Source organism: Hypanus sabinus, chromosome 8 (assembly GCF_030144855.1).
Source record: "Hypanus sabinus isolate sHypSab1 chromosome 8, sHypSab1.hap1, whole genome shotgun sequence".
Lineage (NCBI taxonomy): Eukaryota > Metazoa > Chordata > Chondrichthyes > Myliobatiformes > Dasyatidae > Hypanus > Hypanus sabinus.
In genome coordinates, this window is record NC_082713.1 from 51154790 (window position 1) to 51174099 (window position 19310).

Sequence of the window (19310 nt, forward strand, 5' to 3'; positions counted from 1 at the left end):
AGAACAGAAAAGATGATTTTTCCAGTGGAATGACACTAACTTTTGGTCTTCCAAGAGATATGGATGTTCTCAGATAAAAAACACGTTATAACACAGTAAGTAGTTAAGAAAGCTGAATGAATACTGATTGCAAGATAAGAAACTCTTGTTACAAACATATTGCCTTTTGTGAAACCGTATCTGGAGCACTACATATAGCTTTGATCTCCATATTTAACAATGGGTTGAATTTGTCTTCGGAGTTAAACAGCAAAGATTTAATGGATTGGTTCCTGAGATGAGGGTTGTCCGAGAAGGAAAGATTTAGTTGAGCTCATTTAGTTGGATCTACATATGGAGAAGGCATTCAATGACTGAATATGTGACTGTGCCCAAAAGAAAATAGTTTTTGATGTTGAAGGTTGCTTATGCTAACCCCATTATATCACTGTAGAAGTTCCTCAGGGCATTGGCTTAGTCCCATGTTCCTTTATCATTGACTTTCCTTCCATCAAAGGGTTAGAAGTGGTGCTTTTCTCTGATAATTGCACAATTTTTGAATTCATTTGCTACTCCTCTGTAAATGAACCAATCCATAACTGCCGACAGCAAGGTCTGGGTAACATCTGGACATGAGCATTTACATCACATAATTGTAGGCAATGATCATCTTCAAAATGAAGAAATCTAATCAGTTATATTTGACACTTAGCAATACTGGGTATTAATGCTGCTGAATGTGGTGTCATCTGCTTCCTGCTGAACTGACAGATAGGAATAATTGAAACAAATAGCATATCAACCAATAAGACTAAGTAGACTATAGAATGTAAAAAGGAAAATTAGAACAGCATAAGGATATGGAATTAAGACAGCTGATTTATTTAGAGAGTACTTGATGTGATTGTGTGAAACAACCTATCTGAGTTGTCATTGCTACATAATCTTATTGAGTGCTAACACTATTTATATATAGAATCATAGATTGTTCATTGATTTTATCATCTTACTTCAGAGCTTGCTTTGTGTTCAGGCAACTAAATTATCTACATTGTTCAATCCCTTTGCGATAGTTGGTCACATACACAAACCTAAAAATTGAAAGAGAACGTTGCACTGTCAAATTTATTTTAGAGTTTATGTTACCATAGAACACTACAGCACAGTACAGGCCCTTCAGCCTTCCAAGTTGTGCTGACCCATATAATCCTTTTAAAAAAAAGTACTAAACCCATACTACCCCATACCTGCAGAATATGCTACCTTGTCGCCCCTAATTATACTTTGTTTCTGATTCCTGCTAGGTTCCGCATCAGAGCTCCCCCAGCTCCGCCAAGGAAAGATCAGAATTTACCTAATGTAATAATCAGAGAGAATCGGGATATTGAAGTTGCAGCACATCAGGTGAGACAGTTTCCATATGATCAGTAAAGAGGGCATTGAATATGTCGTGACCTTTGTTAATTTTGCGGCAACAGTACAATGAAATACATAATAATAGAGGGGAGAAACAAACTGAATTACTCTGTGTGTGTGTGTGTGTGTGTGTAAGTAGTGCAAAAATATAGAAAATAGAAAAAGTGTATGAAGTTGAGAATTTTTGACGAAGTAGGAAACTTATCAGTGGTTGATGCACTAGCAAAAGGAAGCTACATGTTTAAGGTAATTAGAAGAAAAATAATTATGCGTAACATTCTATGAATGGGTACTGCTCAAGTTACAAAAAAAAAATAGCAGAATCAAAATCTGTATGTTTTTAAAAGGGTAGATTAATAAATAATTGAAAAGAGTACAAGAGTATGGGGGGTGGGGAAGGAGAGTTATGGGATTAAGCGGATAACCTTTAATGAAGCCCGGCTGGTGGTGTAGTGGCATCAGCGCCGGATTTCGAATCCAGCCAGCTCCCTTGCACGCTTTCCATCCATGCTGGGCTGAGGGTTAAGCTAGCCTTGTAAAAACAAGAAAGCCTGCTTTAAAAAAAACGCCGTCACAACAGCGTCCCGGTGACTCCACTCAGAGTTAAGGGCTTTCTTCTTCAATGAAGCAGCGTTATGATTCTCTGCATGTGTTACTTAAATGCCACAGTTCTGACGCAAAAAGATGTACTGTAGATTAGGAATCTATTTACACTGACTTCTATATTCTTCCAGTCATACTTTTAACAGTTTTACAGAAAAAAATTTAAAACTTACTGTAAAATGCAATAACGTAAGCTTTGTTTACTGTGATGTTCTCAAAGCCAGCAATAGTTCATTATGCATAATCTCTAGGTTTGCAGGGAATATTGTAGAATCATTCTGATTAAGCAACAGTGCTGTTGCTAATCTTGACATAATATTTATTTTGGATGTATATCTCTCTTTTCTAACTACCCTTTAGATGATGACTTACTGCTCTAAAATAACAGTAAACAATCCCAGAATAAATGTGGTTGCAATATCTCCCTTCTATGGGCATCTCTCCCAGTTGAACAGTTTTTATATCTTAGTTTAGCTAATGAGTGTTAGTGAGATACAGAGATATTTAGGCAATATTGTCATTAGCGGGAAAGAAGGAATACTGTATATTTAATTTTTCTTCGGCTGTGGACGTGATTACAAGTGGTAACGCTTCCATCGCATTTCCTAAATTTGTAGATTCTACATTTATTGCAGGTTGAACTTAAGACTGTTCTGAACAGTATGGTGAATAATAAAGGGGCTAAATCAGGGCCTCTAAATACGAACATCTAAATGTGTGTATTTCCATGATACCTTCAATTCATTTAAACTCTTAAGTAGATAATTGATAATCAAGTATTTAAAAAGTTACTTGGTCATAACTATATAATATAAATCATTTACTTGTGTTGAATTCTTTGTTTTGCTGAAGGTGAATGAACTACCTTTCCCATTTGCCAATCGGCATCAATTTGAGAAGAGTATCTGTGCTCCGCTTGGGAATACATGGAATACCGAGAAGGCAACACGCAGATTAAATTCACCAAAAATTGTGACAAAGTTGGGTGCAATCATTGAACCGATCGCCGAAGAGGATGTGTTTCAGGATAAGAAGATGTGTTGGAAATCAAATAAGGAACAAAATCCCCATAAGAGAATAAAACGACAACAGAACACGTCTCATCACCGTTAAAAGTCAGCATTGCTTGACTTGTTTATAATACAGCAGACTTTTGTCATGTCCTTCTAGCTTGTGTATTAAATAATGGTTTCATTTTTTGACTAATTAAATGTGCCAATCTGATGACTGTTTCTGTCAATTCCTAACCATGAAATTTGGTGCTAAGGAGCCTTTTTGAATATCCCTTGTATTTTGTTGGATGGGGAAGAAAGGTGAAACTTTGTCATATGTCACTGTACGATTACTTCTGTCTGTTTGCAGAGTTTATGCCTTACAAGTCATGAGAAAATGTGCACCATATTTATAATGGCCCCTTCTACCATTACAGGTGAAAGGCCTGATAAGCCCAACACTTCCCTGACACATGGTAATTTGGGTTCCGAAATGAAGCAGTACTGAGTCCAAAAACTGTGAGCTAATAGTGCAGTTTTAAAATTCTGGTTATGCCACATTTGGAGTACGTGTTTAGTTCTGATCACCTAGTTAGAGGAAGGATGTGGAAGTTTTAGAGAGGACGTAGAGGAGATTTACCAAGATGCTGCCTGGATAGAGAACATGTCTTACGAGAATAGGGTGAGTGAGCTTGGGCTTTAGATATGTACAAGATGATAAGAGGCATAGATTGAGTGGACTGCCATAGGGTGGAAATGACTAATACAAGGGAGCATAATTTTAAAGTGATTAGAAGAAAGCATAGGGGGATGTCAAAGATGCAAATAGTAGGTGGTGGAACATGTTGTCAGGGGTGTTGGTAGTAGAGATAGATGACATTAGGGACAGGTAAGAAATTCTTAGACGGGCACATGGTGATCGAAAAATGGAAGGCTACATGGGATGAAAGAGTTAGATTAATCAGAGAAAGTTAAAAGTTTGGCACAACATCATGGGCCAAAGGACCTGTACAGTTCCTAACTGAAGCAGCTGTGATAGTATGTGGTCACTGCCATACAGGAGTACAAATGAAGAGGTTTGTTTGCTATTTTTTCCCTTCATGAATCATTGCTTTGGCGGGATATCATCGTGACAGCATGATCTATTGGTTTAAGAATAAATCCTACTCGGATTGTTTAAGGGTTCAAGTGTAGAGCTATGGTCTTTCCACAGGTGATAAACCTCACTTCCAACTTTCAGAATCAGAATCCAATTTATTATCACTGACGTGTTGTGAAATTTGTTGTTTTGTGGCAGCAGTACAGTGAAGAGAGAAATATCTATAAACTTCAAAAATAAGTCATACAAAACATTTAAATAATGCTGGAGTGTTCATGCACTGTTCAGAAATCCAATGGTGGAGGAAAAGAAGCTGTCCCTAAATCATTGAATATAGATCTGAGGCTCCTACTCTTCCTTGATGATGGATACCACCTTCTTCAGTCACTGTCTCTTGCAGATGTCCTCCATGGTGTTGGAGGGCTGAGTCTATAACCCTCTGCAGCGTCCTGAGATCCTGTGCAATGAAGACTCTACACCAAGCTGTGATGCAGCCAGTGCTCTAGACCACACACCTATGGAAGTTAACAAGTTTCTGGTGGCATACCAAATCTCCTCAATCTCCTACTGGATGAGCAGCTGGTGTGCTTTTTTTATGTTTATCTCAATGTGTTACGCCCAGGATAAATCAGCTGAGATGTTGACACCCAGGAACTTGAAAGATGATCACCTTTTAAACTGCTGACTCCTTGTGAGGTTGCAGGCTGTGAGCACAGGCAGGTTTTTCAGCTGTTGACAAACCTGGTCCTGTTAACTGACCTGCATTTCTTCAGTAGAAATTAGAGGGAATGGAGGAAGCTCAACAAATGATACAAACTACAACCAGGATGGTACAGTGTATTGCAGCTTAAAGCTTCTGCATCTACACATCTCCAGTGACCTGGATTTGAATGTCCATACAAATGACTGCATGAAATTTCCCTTGTGCTTCTGTCACTTCCCACATGACACAGATGCACAGTTAGCTGGCTACACTAAGACATTCCTAATGCAGATGGTTGCCAAAGGAGTCTGTGGAATTGAAAGGCACATGAGAATAATAGGAGGAAAAAGTGGGGGATTGGGAGTGATGATAGCTGAAAATCAACATTGATCTGGAGGGCTGAGTGACTCCTAGGTCATAAAGGAAAGTCTAGCTGCCTGTAACACAACACCACCCCCAGTTTTAAATGTCTACCAGTAACTTTATTTTGTGGTTACATGTGGAAACTCTGAAATGAAATAAATAAAAGTAGTTGAAACTAGTGGATCTGCACCTCAATAAACCTGGATCCCTGTAGGAGACAGGGTGGGAAGGGATGGGAAATTATTAGTACTATACCCTAGTTCATGAGGTCACAAACTGAAGTGATGTACAGTATAAGTCTGATCTCAAATGGTGTTCTGTAATCTGGTAGATACCCTCTTCGGCAGCTGCAGGACGATAATTTTTTTTAAAAAAAGATGTACACAGCAGGTGTGACAAACGTATAGTTCAACTTTCAGCTCAATCACTTATCAGCTCTAGGAAAAGTTAGAAGCTGAATATGTTTCAAGTCACATTGAACTGAGAGATCAAATGATATGAAAAGTGGATATACCTGCTGAGAGAGGATGGCGAAGTCATGTTAGTCACTGCTTGAGGGAGCTGAATGAGCACAGGTATAGTGGAAAAGTTTTCGAACTGTGGGATACAAAACACCACAGTTGCTGGTCATGAATAAACAAACAGGAGTTTACCAGTGAGGTTGAAAATGGAAAGGTGGTGGATGTCATCTACATGGACTTCAGCATGGGAGGCTGGTCCAGAGGTCATGCCTTTTGGCATTCAGGATGAAGAAGTCAATTGGAACCAACAGTGACTTGGCAGAAGAAGCCAGAGAGTAGTAGTAGGTGATTGTCTCTCTGACTGGAGGCCTGTGATTAGTGATATGCTGTTCGAATCAGTGCTGGGTATGTTGTTGTTTATGATCCATATTAATGATTCAGATGATGACGTAGTAAACTGGATCAGCAAATTTGGGGATGACAGCAAGATTTGGGGCATAGTGAACAGCGAGGAATGCTATCAAAGCTTGCAAAGTGATCTAAGCCAGCTGGAAAAATTGGCTGAAAAATGACAGATTTTAATGCAGACATGAATGCTGAAAAAAATAACAAGGATGTTGCCAGGACTTGAGGACCTGAGTTACAGGGAAAAGTTGAATAGTTTAGGACATAATTCACTGGAGCATGGGAGATCTTATTGAGCTGTACAAAATTAAGAGGGTGAATGTATGCATGCTTTTTCCCCTCAGGTTGGATGAGGGTAGAAGTAGAATTCATAGTTCAGGGCGAAAAATGAAATACTTGAGGGAAATCTGAGTGGGAATTCTTTTCGCTCAGAGCATGGTGTGAATGTGGAACGAGCTGCCAGCTGAAGTGGTAGATGCAGGTTCATTTGTAACACTTAAGAGAATTCTGGATGGATAGATAGGAAGCTTGGAGGGCTATGGGCCGGGTGCGGGTCGATGGAACTGAGCAGAACACCGGGTCAGCATAGGCTAGATGGGTCAAAAGGCCTGTTTTTGTGCTGTAGTGCTCACTGAATCTATAGAAAAATGAAGGAAGGAATTCTAGAGAATGAACATTGCAGTAGGTGATGATCTTGGGTAATATCAATTGGTTATAGGAGGAGGAAGTAAAGTGGTCTTAGTAACAGCATGCAAATATTCAAGATCCAAGTACATTTAGAATATATAAGTTATACAACCTTAAGATTTACTTGCTCACAGGTAACCACCAAGCAAGAAACACGAAAGAACCCAATTTAAATAAAAATAGAATAAAAATAAAATGTGCTAGAGAAAGAAAAAAAAACAAGTCATGCAAACAATTGAACAACAGCATTCCGAACCAAAAGTGAGACCCAGAACAACCCAAAGCCTCACTTATCTGATCATCATATTAGCGGGCGCAGAGTATGGCATGGTCAGTAGCCTGTCACAGAGATAAAATAACATCAAGGTCACTTATGCAGCTCCCTATCTTGGAAATATTCTGGAAATTCCTTCCTACATTGATGTAATGAAGATTTCCACATGCTGTATATTGCCATGTTCAGTACATATTAATTAGCATTATAGTTTGTTTCTAATAAGGTGACTAGAGTACTTAATGATTTGTGATGCTGAACTTCACAAATTCAGTACCCCCATTATCTAAAGTTTTACCATAATTTCTCTTAATACTCGTTAATGGAGAGAAAATTATTTAAGTTTCTGATCCTAATTATTGTCAAACACAGCATGCATATATCTATTCTGTGTAAAGTATTTTGCATACATCATAGTGGAACAAAAGTCAAGCATTTTAAAGAAAGGATGAAAAATTGTTTTAGGAAAGATTCCTGAATTTCTATTCTATTATAAAGGCTAATAGAACAGAAATTCAGGAATCTTTCCTAAAACACTAATAGTGGAAAAGTTAAAATTGGGTTAGGTTGTACCCCGTTTCCACTTCTAGCTTTCACACATGAGCTGAAGATGGGGATATTAAGAAAGGGGCTGTGCAGGAATTTAATTGTAATATGTTTGAGATCTACTAACAGGCCATTGTTGATGAGGTTATCTGTGAGTGGGTCTTCAGGTGAGGCTAAACCTTATTCAACTGAGTTTATATATAAGATTAAAGTAGTGTTCACAAACAATTGAAAATCTGCAGAAGCCAGAAACGCAAGCAACACACAGTACTGAAGGGTCTTGGCCTGAAGCGCGACAGTACTTTTTACCATAGATGCTGCCTGGCCTGCTGAGTTCCTCCAGCATTTTGTGTGTGTTTATTAAAATAGTGCTGAAAGTTTTTAGAAAAAAAATTGCACTTCACTTGTCTGAGAAATACACTAAAAGTAAATAAGGAAATTTGTGACTATGATTTTGATTAATATCACTAAAACAGTAGCACTGAGCAATGACGGGGGACAAAGCCTCTCAAATACCCATATCAATAGTTAACAACAGTCAGCAAAGACAATCCACTTAGTGTAAAAGGAACTAACTGGATTTCACCTCCATTATCTTTTACTCCTTAAGATAGAACATAGAACAGTACAGCACATTACAGGCCCTTTGGCCCACAATGTGCCGACCCTCAAACCCTGCCTCCCATATAAACCCCCACCTTAAATTCCTCCATATACCTGTCTAGTAGTCACTTAAACTTCACTAGTGTATCTGCCTCCACCACTGACGCAGGCAGTGCATTCCACACACCAACCACTCTCTGAGTAAAAAACCTTCCTCTAATATCCCCCTTGAACTTCCCTCCCATTACCTTAAAGCCATGTCCTCTTGTACTGAGCAGTGGTGCTCTGGGGAAGAGGTGCTGGCTATCTACTCTATCTATTCCTCTTAATATCTTGTACACCTCTATCATGTCTCCTCTCATCCTCCTTCTCTCCAAAGAGTAAAGCCCCAGTTCCCTTAATCTCTGATCATAATCCATACTCTAAACCAGGCAGCATCCTGGTAAATCTCCTCTGTACCCTTTCCAATTCTTCTACATCCTTCCTATAGTGAGACGACCAGAACTGAACACAGTACTCCAAGTGTGGGCAAACCAGATCATGAAGAATATTGTAAGTAAGAAATAATTACTGATTGCACACTTGTGAATCATGAGAAAATTTTCAGATTTTGAACTATTTTGTGGCTGCAGAGTCAAAAAATAAGTTTCTTCAGTTAATGTATTCCCATTGTATTTACCTACAGTAACCTTTTATTGTTTCTGTTCAATCAAAAATATAAGGAGTGAGGGGTGGAAATCAGGCTGCATTTCAAACGATGCTCTATCTCCAGGCAGGAAGTTTACATCTTTCAGAATAGTATGTGTTATGTACAGTATGTTGTGGGCATTATGCTCAAATACTGTTCCACAAGGATAAATAACTGAAACCAGACTTGGTCCAATTATAAAGTACTTCAGGCAACAATAAATTTGGTAATTCTGACATGAAATGTATTCCCAAGGTCGTAATTCTAACCCCTCAGAGCAGAATGAAAATAATTCTGGTTTTTTTATAGCTATCAGCTACAAAAAAAAAGGTAAATAAAGCTGGTTTTGATCATTTATACTATAGAGGCACCACAGTAAATGCAAGAGTACCTGTATATATAGAACATCTGCTCCATGGGCATAAAATCAATTTGACATCTGCCACCCATCCACTACATTACACCATCACTGTACTGATCGTTGTTGTGTATAAATGGGAAAAGTTGGGTTGTGTTTTCAGTGATACTCAAATCTCCCAGTCTTGAAAGCAGTTTCATAATGTATATATACAGTATACTGACAACAGGTCAATCGGAAGTAGCCTGGCTGGAATTTGTTTGTTTAAAAACTGTGTCCAAAACAACTTACTTAACAGCATACCTGATTTGTTATAGGTTCAGTTCAAATAGGTACATTTAATGTCAGAGAAATGTATACAATATACATCCTGTAGTTCTTGTTCTTCGCAAACATCCACGAAAACAGGAGTGCCCCAGAGAATGAAAGACAGTTCAAGCATTAGAACCCCAAGGCCCCTTCCTGTGCACAAGCAGCAGCAATCCAATTGGAAGTGTGCATGGCTTTAAATGAAGAAAGGCCATGCAGTGCATGGCTGGCTGCTAAAACCAGGAAGTGGAGAAGGGAAGGGCCTTACAGGAAGTAGCATAGCCAACTGAGAGTCTTTAGTGAAAAACTCTCACCCCAGTTTCATCAGCCTCCAAAACTCAAGACAGTTCAATAAATTGGTTGTGTTTGAAAGATGTCAACACAGCTGAACAGTAATCTCAAAGAAGGTAAAGACCAGATTGAGAGCCAGGGCAACTGGTTTGATTCCCTGCTGGAGTATTAACTGTACTACTCACTCTCGCCAGTAGATGGTGTAAGATGGCTTATACATATTGCAGATGCCCCTGTAGTACAGTAGAGCATATTAATGACTGAATACGTGCTGCATTGGGTGGGTGGGTGGGTGTGTGTATGTGTGTGTGTGTGTGTGTGTCTTGTGAAAGCTGAAATTTTATTAAATAAAAGGGATTCCACCCTCAGTGTGCTTCTGGAAAGTTACCACAGGCAGTGCCTCATGCTAGTGAATGTCACTAGCTTTGTAATAGTCACAGGGTTTCATTCTCAATTTGGACCATCGTCACGAAACAAAGTCTGGCCAGTGGATAGCAATGGTTATCTCCTCCAGAAATACTGTTTTATTGTTACTCTTGAGATTCAAGCTTGGCAGATTTTGGAGGAGCATGTTAAACAGGTTTAATCATTGCAGAGGGGCTGCTGGCTGTCTTCTGCCTACTCCCCAATCACATGGAGCACACCATCAATGGACTCACACAAAACTGTGTAGCTGTATGCCGCACATCTTCTCTCTGATTAATGAAATAATTCTTGTCACCATTCATCAGGTCAGGAGAAGTAGGGACAAGTGCAAGAAGGACTACAACAGAACACACTTATGCATGCTGAAATAATTAGTCCCCATGCTCAAAGTTATTGTTCTATTCAACAACCAACCTAGGCACAGCTTGCCTTTGTTATTGACCATATCATTCATTATTCCCAACCAAAGTAAAATAAATAAAAAATTTGCACATTGAACTTATGAGCTTTAATTGCAGTCTTAAAATGTTTCTCCAACGCACACTGTAAAATGGAGGAAAACTGCTGATCTCTGATTAAGGATATTGCAGGTGTCTCTAGCAAGTATTTGAGAGTGGCTCTGGGCCTTGAAGGGCTAGCCTCAAGTCTCCAGCATTATGGCTTCTGCTATAGTGTACTGGCAGGCAGTAGAGCACCTGACAGGGGTAAGAACATGAATATTATCATTATGAACAGGAAAACAGACATCATTACCACTTTCTTAGGGTGGGGCTTTAGAAATTCTATTGACCTGCTGGAGAACAGACTGCTTTGTGATGTGATCAAAGCCTCATTGTGAAGGAGGAAACCATTTATTCCATTTTGGAAAGGTGGATTCTAAAGAAGCTGGTGTTGCTTTTATTCATGGAATGCAGTAGTTTAGGGAGTAGACCTCTCACTTCTAAGTCAGAGGGTTGCAATTTCAATTTCCATTCTTGAACCTTGAGCACAAATAAAATCAATGGATATTCAAGTCAGCAAAAAGGGAGTGCTGGAGTGTTGGAAATGTGCAACCTAGGAGACAGGACATTGATGCAGATATCCTTTGGCAACCCTACGCTGTTATTCTGAAAGAAAGCAAACCGGCTATCGCGAGTTCCCTGGCCAATACTCCTGTATAAACAAATTCTCTGCTTTTTACTGATTATGTACAGCATCAGAACCCATCAAGTCTCTCAGCAGTAATATATTCACCGAGCTGCATTCGCACTGTCAATTTTCCCATCCCTGGATCCAGGCCACTAGTACCTTGTGTTACATGACAGGCAGAGCTACCCTGTATCCAGTTCCTTGGTTGAGGCTGTATTTACCACTGGTGTTTCTTCACCTCCATTGCCTTTGTGCATTAACTGGGAAGATTCTATTTCTTGATTGAATGAGAAAGAAAAATAGGTGACACGATGGCGTAGTGGTTAGAGCAATGCCTTACAGTACCAGTGACCTGGGTTCAAGTCCTGCTGCTGCCTAAAAGGAGTTTAAACGTGGTCCCCATGACCACGTGGGTTCCTCTGGGTGCTCTGGTTTCCCCCCACATTTCAAACGTGCACTGGTTGGCAGGTTAATTCAACATTGTAAATTGCCCTGGCTTGAATTAAATTGTGGAGTTGCTGACTGGTATAGCTCAAAGGGCCAGAAGGGTCTATTCCACACTGTATGCCAATAAGTAAAAATGATCAAGAACTGGGAATTTGTAAAAGGTGTCTACATCATCTGCAGCTTCTAAGGTAGAAGAGGTTGAGGATATGGGAGAAATCAGAGAGCGGGTGTTGGGGTTACCATCAAACATAGACACTGCTTGCCTCTGCAACCTTAGTAATGTTCTACCCGGGTACTGTTTTCTCTAAGAGGATAAAAACCTGAAAGCATTTACCCCTAGGCCATTGTTGCTGCCTATTGTTATGTGTTTTTCCTCCATTAACAAGAGGGAAACAAGGTGAATGTCCTTTTATGGATATCATTGACAATGTTCCCTCTAAGGTGAGTGTGTGCACACATCTTTTGCTACTAGCACACTAAGTAATTTAAACTGGGCACAAAAGGTTGTCACCCTTGAGCTCATTGGCATGTTAAGTTTATTTCACAGTCGTACACAATCACTTTTCCTTTCACGGTTTCTGATGCGGTTGATGTTGACAATGAAAAGTTTGCTATGATTTGTCTGCAGGTTTTAGAACTGGCTTATTCACACTGTTTTTTATTGAAGAAATTATTCATTGCACACGTGTTGTCAGTGGGCAAAAAATGCACAGCACAAGATTCTTGTGCACATTGGTCATTATAAATTAGGGGGAACATTGAACATAAATGATTAATCTCCCATTGTGTGAGAGAAGTGGCAGCCAAGCTTGCAACAATGCTGCATTAGGGTAAGATAATGTTTTGAAATACCGAATTTCATAATAATTATCAGTAAATTGGGAACACAGATTAGGTTAATTTGGCAATGAAGGCTAGTGGTGCAATTTGGGGAAGTGGCTTTTAATTAATTATAACAGCTTGTGTGAGATCATTAAATTACAACTTGGTACCGCATCCATATTTTAGTTCTGAACTCCTGGCATTAACTTCTGTTGCTACTTATTGCTGTCTCTGAATATTCTGTCTGGAGAGCATCCTACTAGCCCTCTGTGGTTATAGAGACAGTATCTCTCCTTTCACATAATCTCCTAATATTTCCTGATCCCTAGTGCTTATTCTCTCCCAAAGCCAGACATTCTACAAGCTATCAAAGCTCGACTGCAATTTTTAACTTGGTCACCACTATTTCTTGCTGCCAAGTGCACGGCTCCCCTCCTCTTTAAGAAGGGCAGGCTAGCCTTCCTTAGTTCTCTTCACTCGAAGCACCAGGACTCTCGTTGATGTGTAGCCAAAGAATAACATGCAACAACCACCTCCTAACAATCAGATGACACAAAGATACCATGTTGCCTACAACACAAAGAACGTGCACAGCCTAATGATGTACCGCAGACACTCACATTCATTTTCAGCGGCTAGCTAATTTTTCCACAAGATGATTTATACAAGCCCAGTTCTCTGGTTCTTTGGCTTCCATTACCGTGTGCACATTCGATCAGTTTTTAGGATCTGGTATTTATAGCACACTCTTAAATACCCCGGAGAAGGTGGCAGTGAGCAAGCTAAACTGAAGGCATTGGGCCAATAATATTGTTATTTTTCCAAACTGCGGATTATTAACTGAATTCTGATTGGTTCTACTCTGTCTAGTAATTCCATGTGTTTAATAACTGATTGAACTTGTTCATAGAATGAACCACAAACCTTAAGCACAGAGTACAGTTGAAATGCTTCAAGAAGACTGACAGACTCGCTGGACTGAACACTGTTTCAGAGTTCCAAATGCTAAGTCCACCAGCATTTTTCAGGGTTTATGTTTGAAATGATACTGTAATTTTTGCACTACTTTAAGAAATAAGATGTCCTTTTATCATGGTGATTAAAAAAATTACTCACGTACTCTATGCTTCAGAATCCACCAATTAACAGAATAGCTTACTTATGCTCCAGTAGGGCATTGTTTCGTACAAGCGCATTCTCGGCAATAATTCTCCGCTGATACTTGCTCAAAAGAAACATTTATGTACATTCAATGTACAAAGGCTCACATTCAGTCATTTATACCATAGTTTACAGTGTAAATGTACTGCATTTGAGCAGCTATTCTGTCTTCTTCTGAACTCATATCACAACGCAAGCAAGTTTCTTGCCATTTTTTTGCCTCTTTATCTACACGACCATGTCATCTGGCTCTTTAAACTAACCAACATACTGAAGTGATGCAAGTCCCACACCATTGGATGTATTGAGAATTCTCTTATCCTTGTGCATACACAAATGCGAACAATTATGCTGGCTATGTCATTTTTGCATAGCCTTGTTCTTCTCTGCAAGAACCATACCAACCCATTCTCAAAGTATTCACCCACACCGCTCTCCTTCTCCGCCAGACTTTAGATGGTGTTCTATGTTGTGCACCTTCAGTCACTCAGATTGATATGGTATATCATAAGATCAAAGATTAAACTCTCAGTTATATAAAGAAGTACTTACTTGTTCCTGGAACCTAGAAAGCAGCGGCATTTATTGCCTGCCCTTAATTGCCCTTGAACTAAGCAGGAAGTTAAGTGTCAGCAGCATTAGTGAAAATACATAAAGGTCAGAAGATTTCCTCCTCTGAAAGGCATTAGTGACCCAAATGAGTTTTACTTAATCATTGTAGAATGTTTCATGGCTACAAATGGTATGTCTGAAAATAAAAATTCGTGATCTAATTATTTGAATTTTAAATCCCTCACCACACAACCTTGAACAGTGGTCCTACACTCTGGCTGCTGGTCTAACATTAACCACGCTATCATTTTCCCATGTATCTGAGATGAGTGAAAAGTCTACTGATGATCTGTCAACAAGTCAAAGAATGAGAACTAGAAATGACTTACCTGAAGGAGATGTTAAATAGACACCTCCTCAGCAGCACTACAGAATACTGGAAAAGTTGCTGTTCTGATGTGAAAGACTTAAATCCCTGTGTAGTAGGGATTCATTTCCTCTTAGGTTCAAAGTGTTAAGCTTTGTGAATTTTGTTTTGAGATATGCAAGATCTGCTGTATTAAAATGATATCCATCTAGCCTGAGATTTAAAATAGTAATGCATTGACATTCTACCACTTTACTGTTGTGCGGTTCTTCAAAAGAAAATTGCTCCTGTACCATCTTGATTAAATCTGTAACCTGGGGCCAACAACATCAGGCTTTGGTTGCCAATACTTTAAGACAGTCCATGCTTTTTATTACCTTCTGTTATGTTGACATTCTGTGGTCCTTACTGCAGTTATGGGAACAGTCTTTCAGTTACTATTAAGTACAAACTGAAGCTCTCGCAGTTCTCCTTCACTGGATCCCTAAACTTGTACGAGCAGCTCCTATTTTACCATTCTCTAAAATAATCGTCCCCTCACCTCTCTCAATGAGGTGACATACCAGATGTTCTCAGTAATCTCGGATGACATTCAATGCTAGTAGAAAGGGAAAGAGCATTAAACCTATTCTGGGAGTTTGAAAAAAACATTACTCAAGTAGATAGAAAGCCAGACAGTAATACCAACTGAACAATAAGACAGTGCTGACCTAAAAGCTCCAGTTCATTTAGCCATTGGGAGGCACTTTTTAAAATTATCACCTATTTGACAAACTATCTCAATTCACTATGGTGTAGCTTAGGCCACTTTAAATCATAAGACTCACTGCAATTTTTACAGTTAATTTATGCTGTTCAGTTGTTGATGACAGCAGATATCGACCAGAACACAGAAGCCTCCTCACTACACAAAAAGACAAAAGCCTGTTCTACAGAGACTGTGAGCATTTTCTATTCTGTAAGGCCCATTGCCAGTAACCAATATTCTTGTGTACTTTCCAAGTCTCTTAATCAATCTAAGAGCAGCTGGACTACTATTGTTGGCTTCCAACAACCATTATCGCAGGCAAACCTCATGACAATAATGCCATGGCTATAGCAGTGAATTTGGCAGTGCTGCCTCTAACATCTGCATTAGAAATCATTTAAAAAAATGAATTTTTTAAAGTACACTAGACAACAAAGATTTTGCATCCTGAATACCTTTAGGTGTATCTTATGAATTTTGGGCTACAGACCGTGAAAATCACCATGAAATTTCTCTATCACGCCCCATTTTTTGAAATCACTTGTTTATTATTTCAATTCATAATTCAATTAAAATGTTGCCTACAATGTAAGCTGGAGAGTTTCCTATCTTGTCCAGGCATGCTTGGGCGGCCTGGCTGCTGCATGGCAGGACAGGTTTTAGTAATAATTATTGGGTTCAGGACTGTAAGGATGGAGTTTGCTATCACCAGGCACAAACATTTCTATGAAGGATTTTGATATTTGAGACAGATGTTTCCCAGAATAACTGATGCCAAGATAAAGGAAAGCATTTTTGTTAGTCCACAAATCTAACAGGTCATCAATGACAGGCAATTTGAAGAATTTCTAGTGGGACCGGAGAAAATCACATGGAAGGCATTCAAGGAAGTTGTTGAAATTTTTCTCGGCATCTACAGAGCACCGAACTACATGCAGCTGGTAGAAAGCATGCTTCAAGCATATAAAACCATGAAATGCAACATGTCACTAAAGATTCATTTTCTGCATTCCCATTTAGACTTCTTCCCTGCAAATCTTGGTGCTGTTAGTGACGGGCATGGTGAAAGATTTCACCAGGTCATGGAGAAAAGATACCAGGGCAACTGGAATCCATTAATGCTGGTGAATTATTGTTGGACACTTAAGCAAGAAGCCTCAGGCACTGAGTACAAATGAAAATAATTAACAAAATATTCTTAACGTAGTTAAACTATTGCAGAGCATCAGCACCATTATGCAATTAAACACATTATATCCGATAAAAGTTAATTTGTTGTTTCTCCAAATTCCTACGTGATACAAATAGTCTGAAATTATATTTGTGTTCATCTTCAAGCAGTCTATCATAAACAAAAACAATTCTGAGGAAGCAACGCTTTTGAAAAAATTTGTTGTCCAGTGGTATTTTTCTCTTGAACAAAGGGAGGCATGGTGCAAGGAAGCTGAAGCAGAAAACAGCTATAAAATAATAACATTTGATAAACTAAAGAGTTGCACACATTGTCAGCAAATATATATCATTACTGCTCCCCTTAAGAGCATTTAAACACCTTGGATTTGCACCAACCTGTAGAGCGACAGCTGTACATTCCTGCCTGACTCCATTGTCCTCACAACACATGGAAACACAGATGTGCTAAACATCTGTATTTGACCCTTCATGACATTGGAGACTGTAGAAGGGTCTAGCTGGAAATGCCAGTGGAAGGAGTATGCATAATGATTTATAGGCTGATATAATAGGATCTATGGTGAATTGGCCATTTGGATTCAAAACTGGCCTGCCCATTAAAGACAGGGCAGTAGTCAAAGACCCTTATTCTAGTTGGAGGTCTGTCGCTAGTGGTGTTCCACAGGGATCTGTACCGGGACCTCTGCTGTTTGTGATGTATATGAATGACCTGGATTGAAAATATAGAGGGGTGGGCTACTAAGTTTGCAGTGGGAATAAAGGGGGCCTTTTTCTAGTTGGCTGCTAGTGGCTAGTGAACTGCTAGTGAACCTCAGGGTTCAGTTTTGGGACTGCTACTTTTCACATTGTTTGTCAGTGATTTGGAGAATGGAATTGATGGTTTTGTCGCAAGGTTTGCAGATGATACAAAGAGAGGTGGAGGGGTAGGTTGTGCTGAGGAAGCAATGCGATTGCTGCAAGACTTGGACAAGTTGGAAGAATGGGCAAAAAAGTAGCAGATGGAATATAGTGATTGAAAATGTATGATAATGTATTTTGGTAAAAGGAACAAAAGTGCAGACTATTATTTAAATGGGGAGAAAATTCAAACAGCAGAGATGCAAAGGGACTTAGGAGACCACATGCAAGACTCCCACTGCTGGCATTTATTTCAAGGGGATTAGAATATAAAAACAAGGAGATAATGCTGAACCTTTATAAGACACTAGTCAGGCCACACTTGGAGTATTGTCAATAATTCTAGGCCTTTTATCTCGGAAAGAATGTTTTATCATTGGAGAGAGTCCAGAGGAGGTTCATGAGGATGATTCTGGGAATGAAGGGATTAACATATGAGAAGCATCTCGCAGCTTTGGGCATGTCCTCACTGGAATTTAAAAGAATGCGTGGGGGTCTCATTGAAACCTACTGAATGTTAAAAGAACTAGATAAGGTGGATATGATGAGGACGTTTCCTCTGGTGGGGGTATATAAAATAAAAGGACACAGCCTCAAGATTGAGAGGTGGCCTTTTAGAATAGAGGTAAGGAGGAATTTACTTAACCAAAGTGTGGTTGGTGAATCTGTGGAATGCTTGCTACAGACTGCGGTGGAGGCCAAGTCCATGGGTACGTTTAGAGCGGAAATTGATAGATTCCCGATTGGTCAGGGCATCGAGGGATATGGTGAGAAGGCAGGAGTATGGGTTGAATGGGATCTGGGATCAGCCATAATAAAATGGCACTGAGAACCTGATGGATTGAATGGCCTAATTCTGCTCCTATGTCTTATGATACAAAGATTGGTGGTGTTGTGCATAGTGTAGAAGACTGCCAAAGAATACTATAGTATGTCTATAGATTACTTGCAGATATGGGCAAGACCCTGAACAGTGTTGACGAGAAGAGGGATTTTGAGGTCCAAGTTCATAACTCCCAGAAAGTGGCTGCACGAGTTGACAGGGTGGTTAAGAAGGTTTATGGTATGATTGTCTTTATTAGTTGCGACATTGAGTTCAAAAGTCAGGAAGTTATGTGCAGCTTTATAAAACTCTAGTTAGGCTGCATCTGGAATAATTCATACAGGTGTGGTTGCCGCTTCGGAGAGGGTGCAGATGAAGTGTAGCATGATATTGGCTGGATTAGAGGGCATGTGCTATAACGGGAGGTTGGACAAACTTGGGCAACACGCACAAAATGCTGCCCAGCCTGCTGAGTTCCTCCAGCATTTTGTGCCTATTGCTCAGATTTCCAGCATCTGCAGATTTTCTCGTTTGTGTTGTTTTCTTCTAGAGCAGCAGAGGTTGAGGGGAGATTTAATAGAGGGTTGTAAGATTATGAGAGGAACAGATGAAGTAGACAGTATTTTTTTAACCAGGGTTGAAACATCTAATTCAAGAGGGGCATGCATTGATGGTGAAGGGGGTTAGGTTCAAGGAGATATGAGGAGTTTGTTTTACACTGAGCAGTGAATGCACTGCCTGGGGTGATAGAGGCAGAAACATTAGGGACTATTCAGAGATGTGTAGGTAGGTACTTGAATGTGAGGAAAATGGAAGGATATGGACATTGTGCAGATAGAAGACATTAGTTAGCCAATTGATTACTAATTTACTTGGTTCAGTACAGCATTGTTTGCTGAGGGGCCAGTTCCTGTGCTGAACTGCTCTAAAATGCCTGAAGAGACCATCCTCAGTGTGCACGTGCACAG

General features: G+C 39.6%; 1 protein-coding gene across 1 annotated transcript in view; it reads left to right on the forward strand.

Moving 5' to 3' along the window:
- si:dkey-251i10.3 (uncharacterized protein LOC553498 homolog) overlaps positions 1-3222 on the forward strand; it is a 59314-nt gene extending 56092 nt beyond the window's left edge. The window contains exons 13-14 of the mRNA XM_059977156.1: positions 1284-1383; positions 2851-3222. Of these exons, the coding sequence (XP_059833139.1) occupies positions 1284-1383; positions 2851-3111 (361 nt within the window). The 3' untranslated portion in view covers positions 3112-3222. The remainder of the gene's footprint in view (positions 1-1283; positions 1384-2850) is intronic.
- Positions 3223-19310: the final 16088 nt, after the last annotated feature.